Source organism: Mauremys mutica, chromosome 8, assembly GCF_020497125.1.
Source record: "Mauremys mutica isolate MM-2020 ecotype Southern chromosome 8, ASM2049712v1, whole genome shotgun sequence".
Taxonomy (NCBI): Eukaryota; Metazoa; Chordata; order Testudines; family Geoemydidae; genus Mauremys; species Mauremys mutica.
Window position 1 is genome coordinate 104009750 of NC_059079.1, and position 26964 is coordinate 104036713.

Genomic DNA, 26964 nt, shown 5'->3' on the forward strand with positions numbered 1-26964 from the left:
ATGTAAAGTAGAGCAGTCTGAAGGCTCTGATTACAAAGGGAACTGAGCAGGCCCCTGGCCAACCTGAGAAATGGGGAAAGGTAGTTTAAAGCCATATTTATTCTCTTACACCCTGTTTTTGTGCCAAGGATAGCACAGCTGCAACAAAGCATTAAACCCAAGAGGCATGGCGGTTGTGAATTGTACCCCTTCTATGCCTGGAGAGTCAGCACTGGTGAGTGTACTTTCCCTCTCACCCCCCAGGAGATGCAGCTACTTGAAGGGCAGCAGAGAGTTTTGCTGGACTGGGGCTGTCACAACATCTTTATCTGCTGTCCAGCATCTGAGGGTTTGTCTACGCTGCAGTAAAAGACCTGCAGCATGGCCATGGCTGGTCTGGGTCAGCTGACTCAGGCTCACGGGGCTTGGTTTGTGGGACTAAAAACTGCAGTGTCGACATTCTGGCTCAGACTGAAAGGGGTGGGGTCTCAGAGCCCGGGCTCCAGCCTGATTTCGAATGTCTACATTGTTGTTTTTAGCCCTACAGTGCAAGCCAGAGCCAGACTGTCAGACTTCATGCCACACGTTTATTATTATTATTTTTTTGCAGTGTAGATGTACCCTGAGGGCCTGTTTTTTTCCAGAGATTCAGAGATTTCGCAAGCTCACCCTGTTGTGGTTAAACAGAGGAGGCTGCCAGGGTTTGGCTGGCATTAAAGTTTGTGTATTTTCAGGAAACGTTCATATTTTTTCTTAACTGCACAAATTTCCCCAGTGAAAGAGCTGCTGAAAATGTCTGTAAAAGCGCATCCTTCCTCTACCCAAGCACAAGAGGCCTAAATTCCATCTTGGTCTTTACTTTTTATGGTACAAATGTTCTTTGTCAAAAGTTTCCTCCACCTCCTCCCCTTGCTTTCTCTGTCTCCTGTGCATCCCTCCACAAAACTGGCTTCCAACCTGCAGTGCAGTGCCTCACCTGCCCCTGAGCCATTTCCCATCCTGTAGAAGACACGGTTAGAGCGACAGCACCACCTAGGGGAGTATTGGAGAAGAAAAAAATTCTCACCTACTTCTGAGGGCAGCTAAGTGGAGCTCAGACAACAGGCAGCGGCGCACAGCGGAAAGGGGGATGACAGTGGATGGGATTCACAGGGAGCAAAAATGGATCTGGAGGGGTCTTGAGCCTCTTGATCATGAGGTCAGGAAAGGTCATCTATAGTAGGGTGTTTCTGACAGGATGCTTTGGGGCTCACTTTGACTTTTGCCAGCCAATCTCAGAGCATCACCATATTTTGAGGAGGCCATTCGTACATCCTTCTAGCTCAGTGCAAGGGTGCCGGAGCCTTCCCAAAAGTGGTGCTTCCCCCCCCCGCCCCGAGGCCCCAACCCCAGCCAAGCCGTAAGCCAGAGCAGGGTTGGGGAGAGCACACCCCTTTCCCGCTCGTGGTGGGGCCAAAAGCAGCTCCCTGCCTCCCTCCCCCCCCCCCCAGATCCCCTGCTCAAGGCAGGTGGAGGGACCCAGGCTCCCCGCAGCTGCCTCCATGGCTCTCCCCAACCGGGGTATGTGTGTGTGTGTGTGTGTGTGTGTGTGTGTGTGTGCGTGCCTCAGAGCCACAGCCTGGCTACGATACGAGCTGGGCAGGCAGCTGTGGGTAGCTACAGTGCAGACCCTCCACCTGCCCTGGGCAGAGGGCCTGGGGGGCAGGGACACTGGCTGGGGGCTGCTCAGGCTCCCTGACCAGGGCAGGTGGAGGGACTGCACCACGGCTCCTCACAGCTGCTCAGGCTCCCCGGCTGGTCTCCACACTGACCTGGCTGAGGGGTGGGGCAAGGAGGTGGGCAGGGCCGGCTTTAGGAAGTGCGGGGCCCAATTTGAACAGTTTTGATGGGGCCCCGGCAGGGATGACTTAAAAAAAATTTAAAAAACCACACATGTAAAAAAACACGTGGGGCTTGTACTCACTGGGCGGTGCTCCGAGTCTTCAGCGGCACGTCCTTCACTCGCTCCGTGTCTTCGGTGGCACTGAAGAACCCGCCACTGAAGTGCCACCGAAGACCCGGAGCGAGCGAAGGACCCGCCACCGAAGTGCCGCTGGAGACCCAGATTGCCGCTGGGTGAGTAAATATTAAAAAGGTGCCTCTAGCCAGGGAAGGGATTCTCACGGGGAGCGGGGCCCTCTTAGGCGAGGGGCCCGATTCGGGGGAATTGGTGGAATAGGCCAAAAGCCGGCCCTGGAGGTGGGGAAGGGGCAGGGTCCACCCCAGTGAAAAGTAGACAGGCCGGGCCAACCCACTTTCAAAAAGTGGGAGGGCTCTGGCACCCCCGGTTCCAGTGCCACTGGCTCAGCGGTTCTCGAACTTCATTGCACCGCAGTCCCCTTCTGACAACAAAAATTACTACATGACCCCAGGAAGGGGGACTGAAGCTTGAGCCCACCCAAGCCCTACAGCCCCAGGGTGGGGGGGCCAAAGCCGAAGCCTGATGGGAGGTCTGTAACCAGAGCCCTGCCGCCCAAGGCTGAATCCATAGCCTGAGCCCTGCTTCGGCCCCTGGTGCTGGGGCTCAGGCTTTGGTCCGATCCCCAGCAAGTCCAATGCCAGCTCTGATGACCCTATTAAAATGGGGTTGCAACTCACTTTGAGGTCCCGACCCACAGTTTGAGAAATGCTATAAAATTAGCTGGATACCATGTGCAAGAGACAGCCATCGGAGGTGCAGCAACATTAATGAGGGTAAATTAGAAAGTGTCAAGTATCAGAGGGGAAGCTGTGCTAGTCTAGATCTGTAAAAAGCGACAAAGAATCCTGTGGCACCTTATAGACTAACAGAAGTGGGTATTCACCCACGAAAGCTCATGCTCCAATACTTCTGTTAGTCTATAAGGTGCCACAGGATTCTTTGTCGCTAAATTAGAAAGTGTGTCCCATTTGGGTAGACTTTGGCTAGACAATAAAACATTAATGAAACCCCAAGGTATCTGGTCAGTATTTTAAGGGTCTTGCTGAGTGAAGCTCTTAGTTTTCAGGTCATTGGTTCAGATAAACATACTTATCCAAAGTGTATCCGGCTTTATCCAAGGATCTCATGAGAAAAGACTAACTTTCATCCTGGAAATGCCACAAGAACAGCTGTTTCCTGCCTGAAAGGAGGAAATGCAAAGAGACACAACGTGAAATAATAAAACCAAAACATGTTAATTGATCTGAGTTAGATTTCAAACAAGGTTTGGATTCAAGCTTGAGTTTTGTGTGAAGAGCACAGTCATTGCGACTTAGCAAGGACCAGCATCTCTTTAGCTGCCAAAGCCATGTAACTTCAGAAATGACAGAAAGCAGGTGAAAGTTATGACTTTATTTAATTTCACATTTAGATATTACAACAAAACTCTTAATGACAAAGTTTAACAAGTACTATAGGAGGAGGGGGGAAAAATCAGTGTTCTAACTGTTTTGATATATAACTGTGAACTGTCAGAGACAGGACTCACATAAAGTGATTAAAAAAACCCACAAACACTCCTGTGTAACACACACACACACACACACACACACACACACACACACACACAAACACATACATCCACTTACATTTACACTCAAACACACTTATCCATTCACATGCAACCCTTACTATCCTACTTGCATCAAAGGCCACTTCACCAAAACGTTCAATGCTGCTGTGGCAACAACTGGTACCAGCTTAAAATACTGGCATGTAAAGGAAGCATGACTTGATTCACATGTATGACAATGGTTTTGACTGGGGATGTGCATACATACGAGCAAGTGGAGAATACATGCCAGTGCTCTGTGTCAAACACTTTATTTTCATGAGAGAGCAATGATCTGTAATAACTAATGAGTGGTAAAGAAAATGAAACCAGCAGTAAGTATATTGGTCATTTTTTATGGCATAACAACAAATCTCTTAGCCTCAAAAATTAGGTTCAATTAAAAATAAAAAGAGTGAGGGTGCTGCTAAACCTAATAGGTACAGAAATTAAACCAGGGGTTTTAAAAGTTGAAATTGTCTACTGGAATTGTGGAAGTTCAAACATTGCAGCATGGGGCTAGTGCATCAGAACCAAAAATGAAACAGATCAACCTCATTTCATTGCTCAACCTACGTTGCAGAATGTAAAAAAATGGCAGAAATGATGAAAACATTGATTTTTAAAACTGTCAATTTTAATAATCATGAATGGTGGCAATAACATAGGAAAGAATGTCAACTTTTTCCACTATCATTTTAATCTTGATAGTGTGCTTTTAAATGCCTGAAAATACAAGTGTCTATACAACTGTGCATGGTCACACATTACATTGATACTACATCAGAGGGAGTGTCTGCAGAGTAGACAGTTTTACTCATATTATGTGTATGTTATGCATGTATTAATGTTGTTGCAAATATAATAGGATTTGATTCCCCAACCCCTCCTGCCCCTCCACCCTAAAATAGGATACAAAATATAGGAAGCAAAGCAAATCTCTGCTGAAGTACGATTGCAACATTAAAAATAAAATGTCATGCTAGCTCCTTGCCCTTGACCTGCAGATGGACTCACCCAGGCTGCCTTTAAACAATGGATTTTAGTGCAATAACTTTTCCATAGACTGATGCTTGTGCACACGTATATGGAATGCCCATCCACTCTGTATTCTGAATACAGAAGCACAGACAGCAGTGTGACTCATTACTTGTGATGATAACCAGGCTATTTCAAAAAGCCCTAGACACACTGCTCTGGGAAACTGTGCTGGGACCCTGTTAAATGTGGGGTTTGCTGGTACATTTTCAACCATTGGATTGAGAAGGCCTTTTGGTCCTTTGTAGAGTGGTGTTTTATTCGTTGTTTTATTGGTAAATATTTTTTAGGACTTTTTTGCAGCTGAAGTGTATTTCCAGGTGAACTCTTTTCTATGGAACATCATAGATTATTAGGGTTAGAAGGGACCTCAGGAGATCATCTAGTCCAACCCTCTGCTTAAAGCAGGACCAATTCCCAAATGGATAGATTATTAGGGTTAGAAGGGACCTCAGGAGATCATCTAGTCCAACCCTCTGCTTAAAGCAGGACCAATTCCCAAATGGCCCCTTCAAGGATTGAACTCACAAGCCTGGGTTTAGCAGGCCAATGCTCAAACCACTGAGCTATCCCTCCCCCATTGAAGACTAGCAGGTGTGATGTGTATAGTAAGGACAAAAAAGGCTGGGTCTAAAGGCTGCATCAAGAGAGTGGGCTAAATTCAGCCTGGGTTTATGCTAGCTTCTGCCACAGTGAGCCTGGCATAGAATCAACCTCCCCAGAGCTAAGGGGCTGCTGCAGCTGAAAAATGGGTGACAGTATAGGGCATGGCCTAGGCACCTAGAGGATGAACTGATTCAGTGTCTCTCCTAGCAGCCTCCATCAGTAGAGTTCCTTACTTGAGTCATGACCACAACTTAAAGCTACTCTAGCAGCTGACAACTGTGGGGTGAATTCCCACGGGGTGCAGTGGGATTAGCAGGCACAGGGAGGTCTGAGTTTTGGGGAATCTCCTCCAGCTCTCTGATATGCACATCATACTATAATTCCACTGACACAAAGGGGAAGAACAATATTTTGGTGGACTGATTTTGTGCCTTGCAGATGTCTATATGTAATTTTAAAAACAAAACCACCTACATTCCCATTCCTCAAGTAAACTCACAGCCCCATACTTGTGCAGAGAATTGTAATCAAACAGACAAGATATTGAGTGCAGCCACGACATACCACTCAATGTGGGAAAGGTACAGACAACGGTAGTGCTAACTTTGTAAATGCACAAAACCCTCTTATGGGGGAAAAATAGAATCTGGAAAAATATATCTGATACAAAAAAAATAATAATAATAAAGTCAAAACAAAACCCTTAGTTCTATACATAGAAGCCTGGCCTGCAAGCAGAATTCCTCTGGTGCTGAGACGCCAAAGATATAGGGAGCTTCTGCCTCTGAAAGGTGTGTGGGATGAGATGCTAAAAGGAAACTCACAAGCTGCTCAAATGAGCCTCTTCACAAAGATTCCTCTGATGCTTTTGTGAAGATACTCTGTGGCAGGGAGAGGAAAAGCAGGTGGGGAATGGCAGAGAATCAGAACAGAAATGTGTTCAGATGATCTGCACAGAGAGTCCCCACAGCTTCTGAGCTCATGTGATTTCACATAAAAAAGCCACTGAAGCTGCTTCTGTAGAAACCAATACTTCTTGATCCCGCAGCTAAGAAAGCCCATTGGAATGAAAGACAGGTTCACTATGCTGGAGACTCTGGCAAAGTGCTGTGATAGATGCTGAAGAGGAGTCTGTCTGAGGCGTGGTCTCCCCTTTGCAGATCCTGCTGGGGCAATGGCTCACTGGCTGCTGAAAGTGGATGCAAATGTATATGAAGCCAAAATAGTCTATCCAAGTTAATAGCACTTACCAGACCCACAATGCAGGGTTCTCTCTTCCACTGCAGTGATGCCAGCAAACAAAGTGATGCAATTAAAGGGACCTTATCTTTGAGCTTTGTATTCTCCATTGTTTGTAAAACCCTTACAGCTCATTGCAAATAAAAATGTTGTGTTTAGAATCCAGCTGAAATTAATATGACTTTGTTTTGTTTACTTTTTAATTGGAGCAACAACCTGTAGCAGGGCTCTGAGGAGAGGGATGGTTAGTTACCTGCTGCCAGCACAGAGTGTATAAAAATGACTTTTTCACAGGGTCTACAAAAACAGTGGATATTTCTCTATCTCACTGGGGTGACTTTAGCTATTAGCTGATAACCGTTTCAGGGCTTGTTGCTTAAAATAGCAAAAAATATTCCATCTGATTAGATATAAAGGCAGGTCTCCATTGCTAGGGATGCTAAATGCCTGGGGATCAATCACAAAGGAATATTGGTGGGACTGGATGAAGTGGTTTTGAGGGGCTGGGAGTGCTTTTGTGCCTAGTGGGTTACACATACATTGGTATGTTTACGGGGAATATCTGAATCTACTGGGATCCTCCCATCCACCGCTTGGAAATGTCCTGCTCTTGTTGCTGGTACCACTTCGTAAGTCTTCCTTTTGGTTCTGTCCCTCTCCTCAGTGGCTGAAGTCATGAAGACTAAGAGAGTAGAAAAAAAACAATCCAAGGAAAAAAAATTGAGGCTGCACATCAGGAAGAACCTTGACTTAGTCAGATCTATTTATATCTGACCTGAAATGGGGCTTATTGAGTGGAAGCCTATCTGAATAGAGGTTGGATGTGGAGAGGCGGTTGCAGCACTCAGCACAGATGCACACTAACCAGTGGAATTAGTCCATCTCACCCGTACAAATAAAACAAAACATCCCAATCAGTGACGTGCTCTCTCCCGTGCCTGAGTGGATCAGAAGCTGCATCCTGAGTCAGTCTGTAATTCCGAGATGTTCTCACTCCCTTTCTCCATCTGTTTTGTGGGGATTTCCTGCTGTGGTTTGTTCTGGGTTGGAGGGGAAGCTCCATATGGCAGTGGCAATGCAGCATGAAGGGTGGAAGGTGGTGTCTTGGCATGGTGTCTCCGCAGCCTGTTCCTGTTAATACTGCTCTGAGAAGAAGGACGCATGGACAGCGGAGGGACTGGCCCCCTCTCCGGGTGGGGTGTAACTGCCATCCTCTGAGTGTTCTGACAGTTCCCCATATTCACTGTTGTAAAAAGTCTGGCCTCCGACCTGGGACTGATACAACGGTCGACACCTGCCTCTCAGGTCCGACTGTTCCACTGCCAACTCTGCATTTTGACTGGGCCCTTTACTGCTGTTAGCAAAGAGAGATGCAGAGAATCAGTTCAGAGCAGTACTGGAGAAACCCATCACCTCTCAGAGAGGCTTCCCAGCATTAAAGAGCAGGTAAAGCATGGAGGCAAGGCAGGCATTCAGGGGGACACCCTGCATGCTAACAATCAGCCAATAAGCTAACAGCCAGCGCTCTGACACCCAGCACTCTAACATCCGGGGCACCCACCACACTGATATGCAGCACACGCAGGCCCCGGGCCTGAGACTGGGCAGGTGTGCATGTGTTAGAATCTTCCCACACAGGCTGCTCTAGGGAAGCTACTTCAACTCAATGACTGAACTAGTCTTTGTGGGGCCTTTATGTTCAGAGGAGGATCCCCGGGTCCCACTCCCTGACCTGCCTCCTCCTCCCCCTTCTCCTCAGTGTGTATTGCCAAGCAGGGAGACCCACGCCCACCACACACATTCCTGCATCCAGTTCCCTACTGGCTCTGCTGCAAAGTAGCCTTTTGCAGCTGCATGATTATTATTATATTGTTTTAGGCTTGCAGCTGGGAACCCCAATCAAGTTTCAGGACCCCATTGTGTCAGGCACTCTAAAGACAAGTAACAATGAAGACAGATCCTGCCCCAGGCAGGTTCAAGTCTAGGTGTCAGACAGGATGCAACAGGTGGCAGAACAAACCAGGTGGCGGAGTGCAGGAGAATAGGGTAACAACATGAACAGAGGTCAGCAGAAATTTCAACTTACCACCTGCCTAACTAATGCGACTGGGCAATGATTTGTAGGCATTATGACAGAGGAAAGATGTAAGGAAGGATTTTAATAGACGTGGTGGCTTTATGAAATTTGCCAGGGAGATTTTCCCAGGTGCAGTGGGTGGTGTGGGAAAAAAGCGTGGAGGTGCCTGAAGGAGAAGTGGACAAGTACTTCCGTGTGCCTTGTTATCTCACCAGAGCCATTACTCCTTTGCCTTATGGAATGTGTTTTGGGCTGTCGACAAGGGGTTGTTTTTATTTAACAACAGCTTTCACAGGTCGATTTGCTGAGGTATTTTACCACTTGTTAACGTTTATACGTTTCACTCAGATGACTCAGCCCAACTTCACCATGCAAAAGCCGTAAGACCAATCAAGCCCTTTATTGCAGAGAGCTCTAGGAATGCTGCCTCCAGTAGCAGATTCTATGAGTAGGCAACTGCAGATACTTCAGTGATCTCAGTGCATTTTGCCTCAGGGTGCCTCACAGCAAGCAGGGCTGTGGACAACAAGAGTGGTCCACGGGAGTGAGTTAAGGAGGTACCTGAATCCACCTTCTTTTCTGTGTCTGTTTTCTATCCTCTCAAATTCCTCTGATGCCAGGACCATCCCACTGTCCGTTTGATTGTCCTGGGAGGAAACAAGGAAGCAACATGCATTATGAGTACCATCCCTGTTAAGTGATCCATTTGCTCATCAAGCTCAGACTCAATCCTTCATTAAATCAAATACAGGAGGTAGCTGGGAAGGGTGAGAAGGTAGCCCTGAGGGGATCGTGGGACAATTTTATCTGCGAGTGCCATAGTTTCAATGGGGCTCACTTTTGAAATGTAGCCTCCTAAAAATGGCATGTGCAAATGCAGAGTGTGCGTGTGGCTGCCTGGGGAGCATTCCCAGGTGTTATACAATGCAGACCAGGGATTGTTAAAGTCTGGCACGAGGTTATTAGCATATGACTGGTCCTGTCGTGGATTACAGTGTGCTTGACCTACTGGCCTTGTTCTTACAAACCTGGAAAGGGTGAAGAGTTGAATCCTCTCTGGACCTCGCTGGCAGATCTAATTTACTTGTTCAACACTCAGCTCATACAGTGATCGGTGCTATAGAAAATCCTTACATGACAGATAGATGAGTGTGCATGGGACGGGATGAGATAGTATTGGGATGGACAGATAGAGAACCGCCCTTCCTCCATCACCAGTAAATGGGCCAGAAAACAAACAATCCCCTCATCCCTCCCTGCCCGTCTCCACCCAGACTGTACTCACCGGGTGTGTTTTATACATTGTGTGTGTCATGGGAAACTCTTCAAATGTCTTTATTCTGGATGGACACCTTATCTGATTTCCTCCAGTCAAACAACCGGGGAATGACACACAGTTATAGTATCTGCAAGAGAAGTATACAGCACACAATAAACTGAGTAAGCCAATATCTGGATCGGTGCTCCACAACAGGTGACTTGCCCTATGCTACCCTCTCAATACAGGGCTTACTCTAGGGAGCAGGCAACCACAATGGGGCATTTAAGGGGGCTGGAGGGATTCATACACCTCAAGACTCCGATGCTGTGAGGTATCCTCCCGTTCTTACACTCGTAGAGTGGAATATTGTCTTCCCTGTCCCTCCTGCAGCAGAAAACACACTTCAGTGAGAGGGGCAGCAAGGCAGACTTTCCAATCTAGCCCCAGTCCACCAAAGGTTCCCACCTACCCAAACAGAGGAGCTGTTCACCTGAGCAGGGGTAGGGTTACAGTGCTTAGCAGCAGGGGTAGCTGCTGATGTATCGCTGTAGGGGACAAGGTGAGAGGGACAGAGCCAGTTACACTGAACAGTTACACATGATGAAAGCCTCAACACGCAGATGTCCTCATGTCCCAACATTAGACTGTGGAACGGCCTCCCAAAGAAAGAGGCGCAGGCCTGTCACTTGCATCATTTAGAAAGGGACAAGATAAAGCACCGCTAGGATCAACCTGCATTGGAAGAGAGAGAGACTGGACAGACTAACAGGTCTCTTCCCTTGCTAATGCACAGGACCCTGAAATCTATAACCATGGTCTTGGAAGTGTGACTGCCCTGTTAGTGTAGCTGGAGGTGGGTGGAGGAGGCAGGTCGTATGCTCAGACATCAAGGTCTCTCCCCAGTCACCGAAGAGAACATGAACAAAACCCAGATGCAACATCTTTAAGTGTTGGAGTCGGATCTGCCTAGAATGTGACCTCCCAGCCTAGCACTACTGTGATCTTAGCACTTCCAAAGGGCATCCTTAGAAGTCTGGATCCCTGCTTGGCTCTCTCTTTTCCTCTCACAGTGTTTCCCAGAGGACAGCAGGGACTCACCTCGCTGCTAAGCTGTGGCAGCGTAGCCTCATGTCAAATTCCTCTTCATCAGAGTTCTGCTGGGCAGAGGAAGGCACTTGGGAGAACCCGTCATCTTCGGAGCTCTGAGAGTCATTCAGTGGGATGTAATCCTTCCCCTCCTGAAGGGAAGGAAAGCGAACGTGCTTAGAGAGAGAAGAGGATTCTGCAAACAGGAGAGAACTTTGTACATAGACACCCTCAGTAATGGGAGGGAGTGTTCCCATTGTATGCAGTGTTCTTGTATGCAGTTTTCCCATTGTATGCAGTGTTGGTCCCAGGATATTAGAAAGACAAGGTGGATGACGTAATATATTATATGGGACCAACTTCTGTTGGTGAGAGAGACAAGCTCTGTGTAAACTCAAAAGAACAGAAGTTGGTCCAATAAAAGATATTACCACACCCACTTTGTTTCTCTAACATTCTGGGACCAACACACTACAATTACACTGCATAAAATGGAAATATTCCTTCCCATGATTACTTCACACACCCTGTCTCTCTAGTCCCATTTTAGGTCTTCTGCTTTTCTGGAACACAACAACCCCCTGGAGATTTCCATGTCCTTTGAGTACAGTGAGTTAAGCGTCTTTGTGCATACAGGTGTGTACAGTGTGTGCTGATGCGTATGTATGGGGGGAATAGGGAAAGAAAATAACTCTAAATCCATAGTTTGATAATGCATATAGTTCCTTAGGCTTTCCTCTTCTTGAGGTGTTTATAACAGGTATGTATGGTACTTGTGCTGCTGACCTCCATCCCTAGGCTCTCTGTTAGCCACTTAACTGCCTTTGGGCTGTCCTGTATGTACAATACAGAATAAACACTACATCAGGCGCTGCCTTGGTATAGTACTTCTCTTATCAACTACTGAGCAGCACCTGCAGTGTGTTGCACGTCACACACCTGTTATGTGATGTACCAACGAAATGTCAGCGTTCCAAAGGCACACAGCTGCAGACAAGACATGTCTGTATATATAAAATGGTTAATTTTTGTTTATAATTGAGAAGGTTAGTCATATTTAAGCATCCAGCTATCTTCTAGTGTGCAAAAGAGAAGTTAAAACCACAGTGGCATGCCCATGCCAGATAAAAGTGCTGATAAGCTACTGTGTAGTAACAGTTAGTAATACGTTAAGGTAAATCTGTATGGCACTGTTTGCATGTGTTTGTGTAAAAGAATAACTATTTCATTCAAATGTCCACAAAACTCAGATCCGGAGAGTTTCAAGAATTCCTGGTGTTTGTTAATTGTGCCTGCCAGAGGCAGGAGTCTGCTAGGAGTTTGAATCAGTTTAAAAATGAAAAAGTCATAATTTACAGATAAGGATAAAAAATACTAAAAAGGCAACCAAGAAATAATGAAAAAGATCTGTCCAATAGCTAGACAATAGTGATATGTTTGATATTGTGAAGTATATATTTTACAAAGTGAAACTTACACTAATTTATACCAGCCAACATATATATTGTATCTCCAATGGTGCTATGCTGATTTGCACCAATGTAGGCTCTGACCCCTGTGCCTGCACACACATGCACAAACACATACAGAGTCAGATGTGGGCATAGCTGGACAGCGGGATGGCCAGCAATGAAAGGAAGAATGAGCTGTTTGAAGAAAACTGGCCCAGTCCAGTTTGGTGTTGGATTATGACAGTGCATGAGAACCTCACCTGCTGGACATTTTCCTGAAGAAGGTCCCCCAGGATCTCCACCAGGTCTGAGAAAGTTGGTCTCTCCTTGGGGTCCCCATGCCAGCAGCTCAGCATTATACGATAACTGCCAAGAGGAAACAACGCGCACTGTTCATCAAGTTCATCCTTCTTGTTCAAGGTGCAACTCCCAATTGTACACAAGGACTACTGTGACACCCCTGTGATGGAGGGGAATGTGATCCCCCATGTCACCACCTGGCCTCCTACAGCAACATCCCAGTTTGGTTACCCTGTACAGAAGGAAGTTTAAAGTTGAATTATTTTAAAAAGCTCTGAGACATCCCTCTAGTTCTTGTGATTATTTTTACTTGTTTCAGGCTCCTTCCTGGAGACTTGGTAGGAGGCTAAAGAGTGGTTGGGCCTGCCCACCACACACTGGTTGAAAGAGAGAGGCTATCCATCCTGCCTGGGGGACTTTCCCCTGGCCTCCTTGGCCCCATGTTTTCTTGTGTTTTCTATAGTATTTCCTTGTCGGGGGTTCAGGTCTGAAATCTCCAACTCACATTTCTGCAGTTGCGTATTCTGGAGCTCTCATCCTGGTACCATCTTTCAGTCTCTGGCAGAACTCCTCATTGATCTGCACTCCAGGGTAGGGTGAGGCACCTAGGAGAAAAATCCAAAGATGGTCCGGGGGTTGGAAAATGAAGTCCACAGGACAACAACCAAACTTTCTCCTCATTCTACCTTTCCTCTCAAACCAAACTGAGGGATGCAGTCACTATTCTGTTCCATTCCCATTCATAAAGTGGATCTTCCTTCTGAGCCAGAAACCCTCACATTAGGAGGAGGCTGTCTCCAGACTAGTCCCACCTACCACCTTTATCTTGCACTGGGAGGAAGTGATCACCAGAATGCCCCACATTGGGAAGAGGTGTCATTTTCTTCCCACTTCTCCCTCAGACATACTGCAGAAGAGAACATTCTTCCTGCACAGCAAGGCATGGTGACATCATCATCATGACCACTACCACTTACCTAGTGAAAATATCTCCCAGAGGAGGACTCCAAAGGACCAGACATCACTCTGGGTAGTGTAGACCTTGTCAAAGATGCTTTCTGGAGCCATCCACTTCAGAGGAAGGCGAGCCTGTGGGTCAGAAGCATGCTGTTGGAATTCAGTCACCATCACAGCCTGGAACAAGGCTATGGATACCAACAGGAAAGCAAAACTAGGCATCCTGCAACTGCTCTTCCCTGGCCAATTTTATAGACAGATGAAGATGTAAATGTGCAGTCAAGAAGTTCTTCAGTCAAAAGTAGGAAACATCGAGGTCTGGTAGATATAGAAGGGGGTTAGGGATAAACAGGCAGGGAACAGAGGAGGAATAAGGAAAGTTAAGAAGCTAAGAAAGGAGAGATAAGGATGGACTGATGGGAAGGAGGGATAAGGATTGATGTCTGGGAAAGGAAGAGAGATGTACACAGATCTGCCATGCTCTGTTTAGAGCTCATTAGTGATTATAGCAGTATATGCACAGATAAGTAAATATCACATTCCTGGTTAAACCCAGCGAGGGGTTACACTCTGAATGTTCTCCTGTCACAGATGGTGTTAGACCGCTCGCTCATTCCTGTTTCCCTGGGCTTTCCCTGCATACACCAGCCACAGGATGGTTTTTATACTTCCAGTCCCAGTCCTAATCCAGATGTGAGTTAGCTGAGATTCTATACTCACACTGCCCTTTCTGACATAGTCAGGATCCTTGTAGATGTCTCGGGCCAGCCCAAAGTCACAGATCTTCACCACATTGTTCTCTGACAGCAAGATGTTCCGAGCTGCCAGATCTCTGTGGATACACTAAGTGGAAAAACAATGGCAAAATCACAAAGAGCGGGACTAGTTGGGGATCAGAAAGGGTAGAGAAGGAAAGTGAAGTGCCTCTCATTCAGTTCTCTCGTAGCAATTAAAATAGGAACCCAGCACTTCGGTGCACTAGCCTTCCACCTCTGGAGACCTGGGGTCAAATCCCATTAGCTCCCAAAGAATAAATAACACCCACACAAATGACTGCCTCACAGAGTGTTGGGTGCTGGAAACAAACAGAACAAAACGAGTCACGTTTTGCTTTCTTATGGGAGCTGGTACCTTTTTTTTTTTCTTTTGAAAGAGGCTGAAGTTAAAAATCAAAAGGAAGGTTGGTGTTGTGGCTAAGGGCCTGCACTGGGACTCAGGAGATCTGAGTTCTACTTGTACCTCTGCCTCAGCCTACTTGAGAGCTACTGGCTCAATCTCTCTGTGTTTCAGTTCCCCACCTGTAAGAAGGGAACTAAGAATAGGTTCCTACCTCCCAGGGGTGTTCGGTGGATAAATTGATATCCACCTCATTGCCTTTTTACAGATGGGGAACTGAGACACAGAGATTAAGTATATGTGTACGTATACATAATACACACACCTACATATGAGGCATTCAGTAAGTATGATGGTGGGCACCATGTAAGATCATTCATAGACAGACAGATGTAAAATAGTAAGGCAAACTCACCTTTCTGGATGCCAGGAACTCCATTCCACGTGCCACCTGGAAGCTATAGCAGATGAGGTCTTCCATAGTCAAGGGACTTTGCCACAAATCATCCACTGTCCAGAGAGAAAGAAAAAATGTTATCTCATCTAGCTAGTGGAATTTACCCTCCCTCGCCCGCAGCCTACCTCCACAACTGCTGGACTAGGTCAGCATCCAGGCAAACTACAGGGATGTTTAATGGAGCCTGTTTCCTAAAAGTACCAGATCCACCGTAGAGTTTCCCTGTGACCATTGCAGGCGATAAAATATTCAATCAAGGCATCTGTGTAAGTTTGAGGAAGAATATTCCTGCAGCTAATGCTCTCCAATTAGGACAGTCACAGAGAAATCCCAGACCTACGGAGTCTGTGCCAATTGCAGAACCAGGCAAGCAGAGGATGCTTCCAGATGAACCATATTCACCACTATTAATATTTATTATTTATATTGTGGTAGAGACTAAAGGACCTACGGTATCAGGGCCCATTACCCTAGATACTACACACATACAGAGTGAGAAGCTGGTCCTGGACCCAGAGAATTTACAGTCTAAGTTTATTACAAGAGACAAGAGATGGATGGGGGGGAACGACAAGGCAACAGCGAAGTGATTAGATTAATTAATAGTCCGCCTCAGCATCAGAGGGGAAGAAGGTTCCCTCTCTCCCCCCTCAGGGATCTCCCTTTATCTGTCTTCACATAAAGAGGAAGATGCATCTCCTACAGCACACGGGGAGAGAAACTCACTGTGTAGCCCCACTAGTCTTCCATGTGACTTAGTCAACCCATCTGGAAAACTGAATAAAACATCTAGTTAGGAGACAAGGGTTCTACCCCCACCTCCGCCAAAAACTTGCACTGTGCCCTAAGGCAAGGCATTTAACCAGTCTGTGTCTCGGTTTTCCATCTGTAAAATGAGGTGATACTTACCTGCCTCTGTGAAGCTTTTTGAGGCTCCAGACGAAAAGCTCTTTGTAAGAGCTAGGGATTATTATCTGTTATAAACTGCTAGTGTTCTCCATAGACAGTATTAATCTTCATCATACTGGCTTATGTAACTAGGATCACGTAATATCACGATTCCAACTAATGCAAGACAATTGAGTCAGAGTTCTCTACTGTACATTGTCAGATGCCCTAATTATTCAATGTTAATTAAGTTTGGCAGTAGTTTAACAGGATGAAGTGAGGAGCAGCTCGTGAAAACTGGGGCTCATTACCTTCCTGTATAGGCTGTGCTGTCTGGCTCTTGTTCATCAGAAGCCTGTTGAAGATTGCGCTGTCGCTGGTACCAGAGCGACTCCTTCTGTCTGCTCTCACTGCTTCTACTAAGGACCGGACCTGGATGCGCAGTCTGGGTGATTTCTCCTGGGAAGCAGGCCAGGCCCAAAAGGTAATCATGGGACACATTGTCTAACCACAGCAGCAGTAATTCAGTTGACCCATTTATTGTATCCTAGGCTTCTGAACTCTGGTCCACCAATGGAGCCCAATCCTGGCCTAGAAGCACCAACCTCCCATTGGACAGAAAGACATTTACTCTCTGCTTTCACACGTCAAACACACTGTTACATGGAACTGACACATTTCTAGGCACATGATGTCTTTGTATCTTATTGTCAGGGTTAAGCGCATTCCAAGCCAGAGATATTCTTCTTCGTTCACTAATCATGGGAACGGCCCTTAAAGATGACACAAGATGAAGGAGGCTACATACCCTGTAAGGACTGAATCCTTCCCGTTTGGTCCGCAGGTAGTTGGAGAGGTTTCCGTATTTACAGAACTCAACAATAACCATGAGTGGCCCTGGAAGAGAAGAAACAAAGGAGTTCCTGGAGCAGAATTAAGGACATGGGGCTAAAATCTGGCTTGATTTACACAAACATGCAATCCCATTGTGCTCAGTACATACACAATCGCACACACATAAATACAAACAGTTGCATCCTTACACTAACACACACCTACACAGTCATACACACAACAGAGGAAATCGCAGAGGGAATGATGCCCAGCATGGAGGTGAAAGAGCTTTTCACTTCACGGCCAGCTGCCTTGGTGGTCTTGGATATTTACCATTGGGCTTGGTGCAGGCGCCCAGCAGGTTAACGACATTGAGGTGGTTTCCAATGTGAATGAGGATCTTCAGCTCCGACATCAGTGCCTTGTGCTCACTTGCAGTAGCTCCCTCTGGAAACAAATAAACCAAATGATGGTTCCCCCTTAATTACAGCCCCTTCCTCCTCCCTTCTTTTTACTGAGGCTTTATCCCCAGTAGCCTCCAAACCGTGGCAGCATGATCCATAACTGAGTTAAAACAGTTCTTGTCAACATGGTTATGGCACTAGTGTAGATATGGCTTTAGGACTTTTGAATATTAGCTTATAAAGTGATAACCCCAGCCCTGCAGAATCACTGTTAGAAGGCGAGGTGGGTTGGACTATTAATGTAGAGCACTGAAGTAAAAGCGAACACAGGTTGGGCCTGACACACTTAGGCCAGAGGTAGTTGGAAGTGGTTTATATTCAGGGATAAATGACCACACAAGGGTTATAGACACAAAGGCAGATGGACCCAGACATAGACACACACACACACACACACACTTGTAACTTGGCCATTTGACTTCTTGAGCTGATGTGAAGAGCCACAAACCCATTTCTGGGAAACAAAAGGAATTTGGGGTTTTCTGATCCTGACTGAAGATAGGAACGTACAGGTTCAGAGTCCCCAGCTTGATTTTAACCCAGAAGTTCATTTTCTAGTCCATTTACTATTCTAAACACCCAAAGGTACTCTTTGAACAGCTCATTCTACATAGCATTTTCCCCAGAGAACATGAACAGCATCAGGCATTGTGTCTTGGTAGTAATTTAGGCAGCGAGATATTTTGTTATTGCTCCATGACTCAATTTCACTCACAATTTGTATCTTCCTTTATCGTGAGCATTTTCTCTATTACGTTCCTCCATCATAATCTCACCACCTCTGGGATTTGCAATTTTTGGCTGCTTCACTGTGGAGATTTTCCTAACTTGTGTGGAAGGAGCTCCTTCTTAAACCAAATCTGCCAGGCCTCAAAGTCAGAAAACAACAGCACGTAAAGGGGATCTGCAAAACTTGTGGAAAAATGTAGTCACAAACAGCCACGTTTTCAAACAGGCTTCTGAAATTGTTCCCACAGATTTTACATGTGCATCCATATGCACAAATGGGCACTCAGATGAACAGTTACTTGTAGGGCTGTCGATTAATCGCAGTTAACTCATGCAATTAACGCAAAAAATTAATCAATCACAATTACTTGCACTGTTAAATAGAATACCAATTGAAATTTATTTAATATTTTTGGATGTTTGGATGTTTTCAAATGTATTGATTTCTGTTACAACACAGAATACAAAGTATTCAGTGCTCACTTTATATTATTATTTTTTAATACAAATATTTGCACTATAAAAATGATAAACAAAAGAAATAGCATTTTTCAATTCACCTCATACAAGTACTGCAGTGCAACTTCTTTATCATGAAAGTGTAACTTACAAATGTAGATTTTTTTGTTACATAATTGCACTCAAAAACAGAACAATGTAAAGCTTTAGAGCTTACAAGTCCACTCAGTCCTACTTCTTGTTCAGCCAGTCACTTAAGACAAAAAAGTTTGTTTACATTTATGGGAGATACTGCTGACTGCTTCTTATTTACAATGTCACCTGAAAGTAAGAACAGGCATTCACATGGCACTTTTGTAGCTGGTGTTGCAAGGTATTTACATGTCAGATATGCTAAACATTTGTATGCCCCTTCATGCTTTGGCCACCATTCCAGAGGACATGCTTCTATGCTAATGATGCTCATTAAAAAAAAAGCATTAATTAAATGTGTGACTGAACTCCTTGGGGGAGAATTGTATGTCTCCTGTTCTGTTTTGCCTGCATTCTGCCATATATTTCCTGTTACAGCAATATCGGATGATGACCCAGCATATGTTTGTTTAAAGAACACTTTCACAGCAGATTTGACAAAATGCAAAGAAGATACCAATGTGAGATTTCTAAAAATAGCTACAGCACTTGACCTAAAGTTTAAGAATCTGAAGTGCCATCCAAAATCTGAGAGGGACGAAGTGTGGAGCATGCTTTCAGAAGTCTTAAAAGAACAACACACCGATGTGGAAACTACAAAACCCGAACCACCAAAAAAGAAAATCAACCTTCTGCTGGTGGCATCTGACTCAGATAATGAAAATGAACATGCGTCCGCCCGCACTTTTTTGGATTGTTATCGATCAGAACCTTTCATCAGCATGGATGAATGTCTCCTGGAATGGTGGTTGAAGCATGAAGGGACATATGAATCTTTAGCGCATCTGGCACGTACGTATCTTGCGACGCCGGCTACAACAGTGCCATGCGAATGCCTGTTCTCGCTTTCAGGTGACATTATAAACAAGAAGTGGGCAGCATTATCTCCCACAAATTGTAACCAAATTTGTTTGTCTGAGAGATTTGCTGAAGTAGGACTGAGTAGAGTTGTAGGCTTTAAAGCTTTACACTGTTTTATTTTTGAATGCAGTCATTTTTTTGTACATAATTCTACATTTGTACGTTCAACTTTAATGACAAAGAGATTTCATGACAGTACTTGTATTAGGAGAATTGAATAATAATATTTCTTTTGTTTTTTACAGTGCAAATATTTGTAATAAAAATAAATATAAAGTAAGCACTGTACACTTTGTAGTCTGTGTTGTAATTGAAATCAATATATCTGAAAATGTAGAAAACATCCAAAAATATTTAAATAAATGGTATTCTATTATTGTTTAACAGCATGATTAATCATGTGATTAATCGTGATACATTTTTTTAATCATTTGACAGTTCTAGTTACTTGGTTTCCACATGCAAATAATCCTCTCTATGTGCTTTCCTCTTTTGCTTACATGTCAGGAAGTTGCATATATGCCTGGTAACCAATATGTGCAAACAAAAGTGATTTTTTTAATCCAAATGGGCAACACGTGAACAGGAGGGTGCCGTGTTAGAGGCCTGCTTGAAAACATGGCCACATAAGTTTAAGATCTCCAATCTGTAGCATGCAATCTTACTCCAGCTCTGAAACTGGCCCTAAGGCAGGTTCAACTCTCCTGACTTCAACAGAGTTGTGATCTGAATGTGGCCCTTAAACATGAATTACAATCACATTTGAAAAGCAAATGATTTGAAAAGCAGCTCCTCCTCCACTGACCAGCCGAGAGTGGGGTTCAGGCTTCTGTATCTCTCCTTTAAGAGTCACTGATATCACCCAAGCTCTTGAAATGAAGCAGGAAAGGAGTGTTTTCCTGCTCTATGCACAGCCTCTTAGGTGTCTAATATTGGCGTTAGCTCCAGCAGAACCCTGAACTTGAGCCTTGGCAGCGATATGAAAGAACTGATTTTTAAATATTTTGATTCCCAATGTTATTGTACTTTGTGTCAGACATGCAGTGATCTAGAGACTATGTTACCAATTTGGGACCTTAAACAGTTCTACACAATTAGGGTCAGGTTTTCAAAAGTATGTAGGTGCCTAAAGATGAGATGGGTGCCTGGTGGGGTTTTCAAAAGTGCTTCAGCAGGTCAGGTGCGGCAGAACCAGAGCTGATTCCAATGGGAGTGAGGTGCCTGACCTTCCTGGGAACTTCTGAAAATCCTGTTAGGCACCTAAATACCTTTGAAAACCTGGCCCTTTGTCCTTCCTTCCCCTGTCTGCTCTGCCATGCTCCTTCCAATGGACCTGCCTGGGGACAGGACATCACTTATCAGAGGTAAACAGGGTCAAAGGCCATGGAGCTAAACGTTAAAAAGGAAGGTTGTTCCTTTAGGGCATAATCCAACCCCCATTCACCTCACCAAGGGCTGGATCGGGCCCTTGGACTCTTTAATGCCATGAGCACAGGTATGCGCTCTAGTGATGACAAGGGATTAGTTTAAATCACTCAAGATGTTTCTGTGAAAGACAGATATTAACCAGATGGACGTTCCCAGGCAGATGACTCATCCCCTGCTGTCCACAAAAGCCATTCATCCTGCCTCCCCATCTTCGTACCTTTCAGCATTTTAACTGCCACAGTTTCACAGCTGTTACTCTTATTAATCCCAAAGGCAGAGGCTTCCACCACCTTCCCGAAAGCGCCATGGCCCAGGACTTTACCTGCCAAGGAGGGAAACATAGGGTAAAAGGGAGTGTCATGGAGGACTGGTGCGGGGCCTGGGGAATGGGACAAAAACAAAACAGGAAACCGCAAGAAGGAGAAAAGGAATGACAAAGGAAGAGGAAGAAGTGCCGTGTGCGCCCTTCCCAGGTGGCTGCCTGCTCAGATGGTTATAATGAGAGAAAGGACAAGGGGGGGAACTGAGACAGACCCAGCATTGACAAAGCAGAGGAAGGAAACAGCTTGCGGAGGTGAGGTGCCATTTGTTGCCCTGGAGCGGAGTGCGTGGGAAAGGTGTGCATGACACCTTGGAGCAGAATGGCCAGGGCTGATGTCATTATTCCAGTCCTTGGCGTTCTCATGCACAGCGCTCCGTGTAACCCTTTGTAGGCTACATAAGGAGTGGAGTGGTGTTGTGTGTGTATGCGCGCATGTCTCAGGGTGGTGGAGGCATTCCTAGGGCTGGTTTTTAGACTGGTGCTCTGATGTGCCCTCAGGCTGGCACAGTTCTGCCCATGCAGCTGCATGTTCCCTCAGGACAGCTGAAAGGAGATGCATGCCCCGGACAAGCCAGAAGCTCCAGGCTTCAAGTGCATTGGCTGCTCTTCTGTTAGCCCTTCTGAGTTGCAAGCCATGTCCAACAGAGGGGTACTCCTGAGTGGGAGATGGACTCTAGCGATGGGGTGGCAGAGTTATGAGCTCTGTGGTTTCCCTGGATCGAGGTGATGAATGGAGTGAAGGAGTGTGATCAATTCCAGATGGGGAAGTCTTTCATAAAGCAACCACCACATCAGACAGGACACGAATAGTAACACAGCTCTGCGATAATAAACTCCCTCCCTGGGTCCCAAATAATAATCAGCTCTTAATCACACCCCCGGCTGGTACATTAGTATTATTATACCTATTTTACAGAAGGAGACACAAAGAGATTAAGGGCCAGGTTCTTATACCCATGCTCCTGCACGGTAGCACCTTATCCACAAGTAGCCACACTGAAATCAGTGGGGCTACTAGTCCAGTAAGATAATACACAGGGTGAATTGGGGATGCAAATCTGGCCCCAAGTGACTAGCCAAAGGTCACAGAGTGGGGTTAGAACCCAGGCATCCTGACTGTAATGGCAAAATTACATTCCTGACCCTATGCAGTGTTGTTGTAGCTACATGGGTCCCTGGATACTAGAGGGACAAGGTGGGTGAGGTAATATCTTTTATCTGACCCTAGCTGAAAGATGGAGCACTGGGAGACTCAGCAGCATTGGTGGTGGCCTTCCAAAGTGTTACCAGAGCCGCCACTGGGGAACGATTTCATACAAGTTGTCCAAGCTCCTCCTCCTCCTAACTCATCACCCAGTGTGGACAGGAGCAGGGCCTCACAGGGAGAGCTACATAGCTCTGAAAGCTTTCACACTGAGATACAGGAGCTCTCAGAGCGAGGACAGCACACATTGTTCACAGAAAGAGAGCAGGGTTCTACAGGGGCCTGGATTTGGGGACCTGGCCACGAGAAAAGAGTGACTCCTGAATCCCAGTAAAACAAGGGCCACAGAAAGCAAGGGAATACAATCCAGAAATCCACAGTAGATCCCAGGATGGTGGCCGAGGAGAGCCAAAGAAATCTGCCAAGCATAGCTGAGCCAGGACACATTTGAAGGTAGAAGGCGGTGGTCCTGAAGCCAAGGAAGGAGTGGACACAGAGAAGGAGAGAGCGAGAAAGCTGGAGCCCAACCATCAGACGCAGCCAAGAGGCTCGCAGCTGCCTGGCGGTAAGCGCATAGCAAGGCTCTGTCTGTCCTGTGGCCAGCAAAGAGCTCTCACCTAGCCGGAGTCGCTCCCGTGGGAATTCCCACTTGCTGGAGTCATAGGGCAGGTATTCGCACTGCTCCTCCAGGGGAACCTCTCCGGGGTCCATGATGATGGACAGGTAACCGGTTTTGATGTCAGCGTGGGCAGGCTGCAGGAATCAGCAAAGAAGGGGTGTGACTAGGCAGTTCAGCACCAGTTCCAATGGGGAGACACTTACACAGCTCCGGTTCTGTCCTGACCCCCTTGTTTTCTGGCACCACAGAGTAGGTTTAATCATTCTGAATGGGGGATTTGGGGCTCCCCCCCATTTTCCCTCACCCCCTTTGTTCTGGGTCCTCTTCTCCAATGCCAAGCACCATTCTGCCTCCTTCTTTGTGGCTGCTGTGAGCCCTGTACTTGGAAGGGAGCCAGTCCAGGGCACCATTCAGTGATTGTCCTGCCAACAATGCTAGGACTAGGGACACACTGCAGTGGCTGTGAGGATCACCTTTGCAGCTACACCTCCCACCCGGAGAAGCAAGAGCCCAGTGAACTCACATCTCCATCTCCCCTCTGCTCTCCACCCTCCCTCCCTGGTGCCACACTGCGGGGGCAAAAGCAGGGGGTGTACCCTTTTGATGTTGCAGAAGATGAGGATGAGGAGGATCCAGAAGAAGACAGCGATGACCCCGGTCCCAATGAGAATCACGATCTCCACGTTGGTCCGGTCATCAGAGCCTGCAGAACAGGAAGGGAAATTGCCGAGTCAGAGAGAGGCTCATTCTCCACCTCCTGGTCCAGCCTGCCCCATTCTCATCATGCACCCCGGAGTGTACTGTGAGGCAGGTGTTGGAGAAGGTGCGTCTGTGCCTTCCCTCTCGCACAGGGCTGAGCACAGGACAGTAAGAGACCGTTGTGAGAGCCCTGTTCCCTCTCTCGGAGGAGGGCTACGTTGCCCTGAGGGTATCCAAGGTTGGCCTAGAGCTGCCCTTGGACTCCTTGTCCTGGCACCTTCACTCCAGCAAGATGGAGGGGCCTTCACTCACATCTCTGCATCGGCTGCCTCAGAGCACACAGAAGCAGAGAGGGGCCTTGCTCCTCCTGCTTTGTCTGCACTCCCAGAGTCTGAGGGGATTGTTCCCCGGGCTTGGGATGCTGGCGGTACCTTCCACAGAGACGCTGGCTGAGGAGTTCACGCAGCCCTTGGCGTTGCAGACGCTGCACAGGTAGAGCCCAGCATCCTCTTCTCTCACCCTCTGGATGCTCAGCCTCTGGTTCGAATCCGCCAGGTCAATCCCTGAAAGGTACAGAGGCTAATGGTATCAGTGTGAGCTGGTGCAGTCTCCGGAGGGAGGGGATTCTCATGCCAGACAAATTCAGACTTGAAAGAAAATGCAGCCTTTTAACAGTCAGGGTGATTAGCCTAGGCTCCCGCACGTGCCCTCAACTAGCTAACAAGGGTTTAAGCGTGGCCTGCCCAGTCTGCAGCAGGTGCAGGATCTGGTCTAACAGAAGACGTTATCTAACACGTCACAGAACACGGCCTCTTTCCTCGTCCACACACGGCCTCCAACTAGGTTATAAAAAGCCCCTCGGGGCCTGTCTAAGGAAGTGGTTCTAAGCAGCCACAGGAACACGCAGGGCTCAGAGCACAAGGAACCGTTGCAGGGAAAGCGGGGAACGCTCCAGTTTCATCGAGCCCTCACATGTGCACAGCTCCATCTATGAAGCCATCCCGTTTGGAGCGTGCCCTCTCCCTTGGGCCCTTCCACGCCCTGGCTGAACACATGCCGGCAAACGTTACTGTTGCTAGCAGGGCGCTTGTGAGTTTCCCTAGAGTGGTGTGAACAAGGGTTTTTTTTTTTGGTTTTTTTTTTTTACCATAGAGCTGTGCAGCTAAACCTTGCCACAGACTAGCCCCCTCGGTAACCTGCAACATGGCTTCATTACATGACTAAACTGTACTTCTCAAACCAAAACCTCCAGGCTGTTCAGGGAAAATAAGCCAGGGGCGCCTAGCAGCACCGGTATTTACCTGCCCTAGTATCTAGTTACCCACGCGGCCTGCAGTTTCAGATGGAATATGGACAGAGTCTAACTTTGCTACACCTCGTCATAGTTCAGCAACTCCTGTCTGCACAAGTCTCTGAATAAAGCTTACCAGCTGTGCATAAGCATGGCATAAATGCAGCTGCGCCTGAGCCAGTCCTAATGCGGTCTGGCTGGCCAATGAGGACACAGTCAAATTGTGGCAGAACCTGGTTAAAAAACATTCCAGCCCAACTATCGAGTAGCCGTCTCTAAACCAGCGCCACGATTCAAATCTAGTTTGCCTGGCTGTCCTTTGGAAGAAGATTCTCTGACCTCAACTCCACCCTCTTGAACCAACCGTACCTGAAACCTCTTCCACCAGCTTCTCGTCTTTATACCAGCTGATGTCAGGAATGTGAGCGCCATCCACCTTACAACGCATCTCTATCGAGTCGCTGACGTTCACCCATATGTCTGTCAGGTTCTGCTTCAGTCTGGGGACCTCGAGGGCTAAAGGAGCAGCAGCATCCAGACAAAGAGGAGATTAAAGACAAGCAGGAGATTGTTTGCTTTGAAGACCATCTCGGCCCATACAGTACTGGGGAAAGAATTCTACAGGTCCTAATATACTGTAAATTTTGAGTATCTAGCCCCTTCTGGGTGAGGCTGAGACAGGCAGTGCTGAGAACTCTCTCATAGCCAGCACCCCTTGCTGCTCAGGCCCTGTGCACCCCATCCCGGTGCTTCCTTGTGTGCTCCTTGCCCTGCATCACGCCCACCATCACAGAGTCATTCTGCCTGCTCCCACGCTCCTCACCCTGCACAGAGATGTATTTTTTGTGGCAGTGTTTCTCTCTGGTCTTTCGGTTCTGCACCTCGCACACATAGTCTCCCTCCTCCCCCAGGGAGATGTTTGGGATGGTGAGCAGCAGGGCAGCGTCGTTGGAGTCGGGTTTGAAGCGCAGCTCCCCTTGCATCTTGGTTGCGTAGTGGTGGACATTCTTGCAGTCCAGAACGAGTGGGTTGCCTTCCTCGTGGTGCAGCTTCGAGAGGTTCAGACGGTACCACTGCAGGTTCTCATAGGTGTAGTTATCTGCATTGCAGCTCAGCCTCAGGTCCTGTCCCTCAATGGGCTCCTCTGAGGGCTGGGATTCAATCTCAAATCCATCCGGAATGGCTGCCAGGAAGGCAAGGGAAGGAAACGGATGCATGACTGAGATTTTAAGGCTCCGTGGGGCATCACTGCCTTACTGGGTGGAATCGTCTATCTGTGCTTAGCGCTCTGAGTCCATCTTGTATATAGACAGGGATAAAAAAAAAATCCCTCCCCAAAGCACAGTGATAACCTGCATGATGCTGCTAAGAAAATGCTAAAGCGAAGAGGAGTCATAGGTGGTGCACTGAAGGCCTAGGCTCAAATTAAGATTGGGTCACAAATGAAATAAGGTTGCAGGGTCTGAATTTAGCTTTTGGTGGTTACTTCCCTGGTCCGATATTAAAACCCAGGGTTCTAATCTGCTTCTGCTTGTTTGTACCCCACCAGTTGCACATGCAATCAGGCGTTTGTGCATACAAGCTAGGCAAGTGCACACACAGATTACACAGATTGGCAATTACCCAGTTTGCCTATGCAAATGCATATCTGCATACACAAATACTGGCTGTGTGCACGCGCAGTGTTGTTATTAATTATTTGGATAGAAACCAACAGTTTGCTGGGCTCTTTGCAGGCAGGCTCCACCCCCAAACAGCATATAACCCACACAGCCCTCAGGCACAAAATCACCATGAAATCCTGTCCAGCTCCCAACTTCTACATAGCAAGGACATGGGCCTGTAACAGCAGGGGG

The 26964-nt window shown here is 46.8% G+C and overlaps 1 protein-coding gene across 1 annotated transcript in view; it reads right to left on the reverse strand.

Annotated features, from left to right (window-relative positions):
* Positions 1-5026: 5026 nt before the first annotated feature.
* Positions 5027-26964, reverse strand: part of FLT4 (fms related receptor tyrosine kinase 4) — a 97180-nt gene continuing 75242 nt past the window's right edge. The window contains exons 13-30 of the mRNA XM_045028301.1: positions 25932-26291; positions 25478-25624; positions 24249-24380; positions 23715-23821; positions 23117-23252; positions 21191-21295; positions 17174-17287; positions 16815-16903; positions 16318-16465; positions 15077-15171; positions 14266-14388; positions 13566-13677; positions 13094-13193; positions 12549-12654; positions 10850-10989; positions 9776-9896; positions 9052-9137; positions 5027-7767 (exon numbers count right to left, since the gene is read on the reverse strand). Coding sequence (XP_044884236.1) covers positions 7548-7767; positions 9052-9137; positions 9776-9896; positions 10850-10989; positions 12549-12654; positions 13094-13193; positions 13566-13677; positions 14266-14388; positions 15077-15171; positions 16318-16465; positions 16815-16903; positions 17174-17287; positions 21191-21295; positions 23117-23252; positions 23715-23821; positions 24249-24380; positions 25478-25624; positions 25932-26291 — 2441 coding nt within the window. The 3' untranslated portion in view covers positions 5027-7547. The remainder of the gene's footprint in view (positions 7768-9051; positions 9138-9775; positions 9897-10849; positions 10990-12548; positions 12655-13093; positions 13194-13565; positions 13678-14265; positions 14389-15076; positions 15172-16317; positions 16466-16814; positions 16904-17173; positions 17288-21190; positions 21296-23116; positions 23253-23714; positions 23822-24248; positions 24381-25477; positions 25625-25931; positions 26292-26964) is intronic.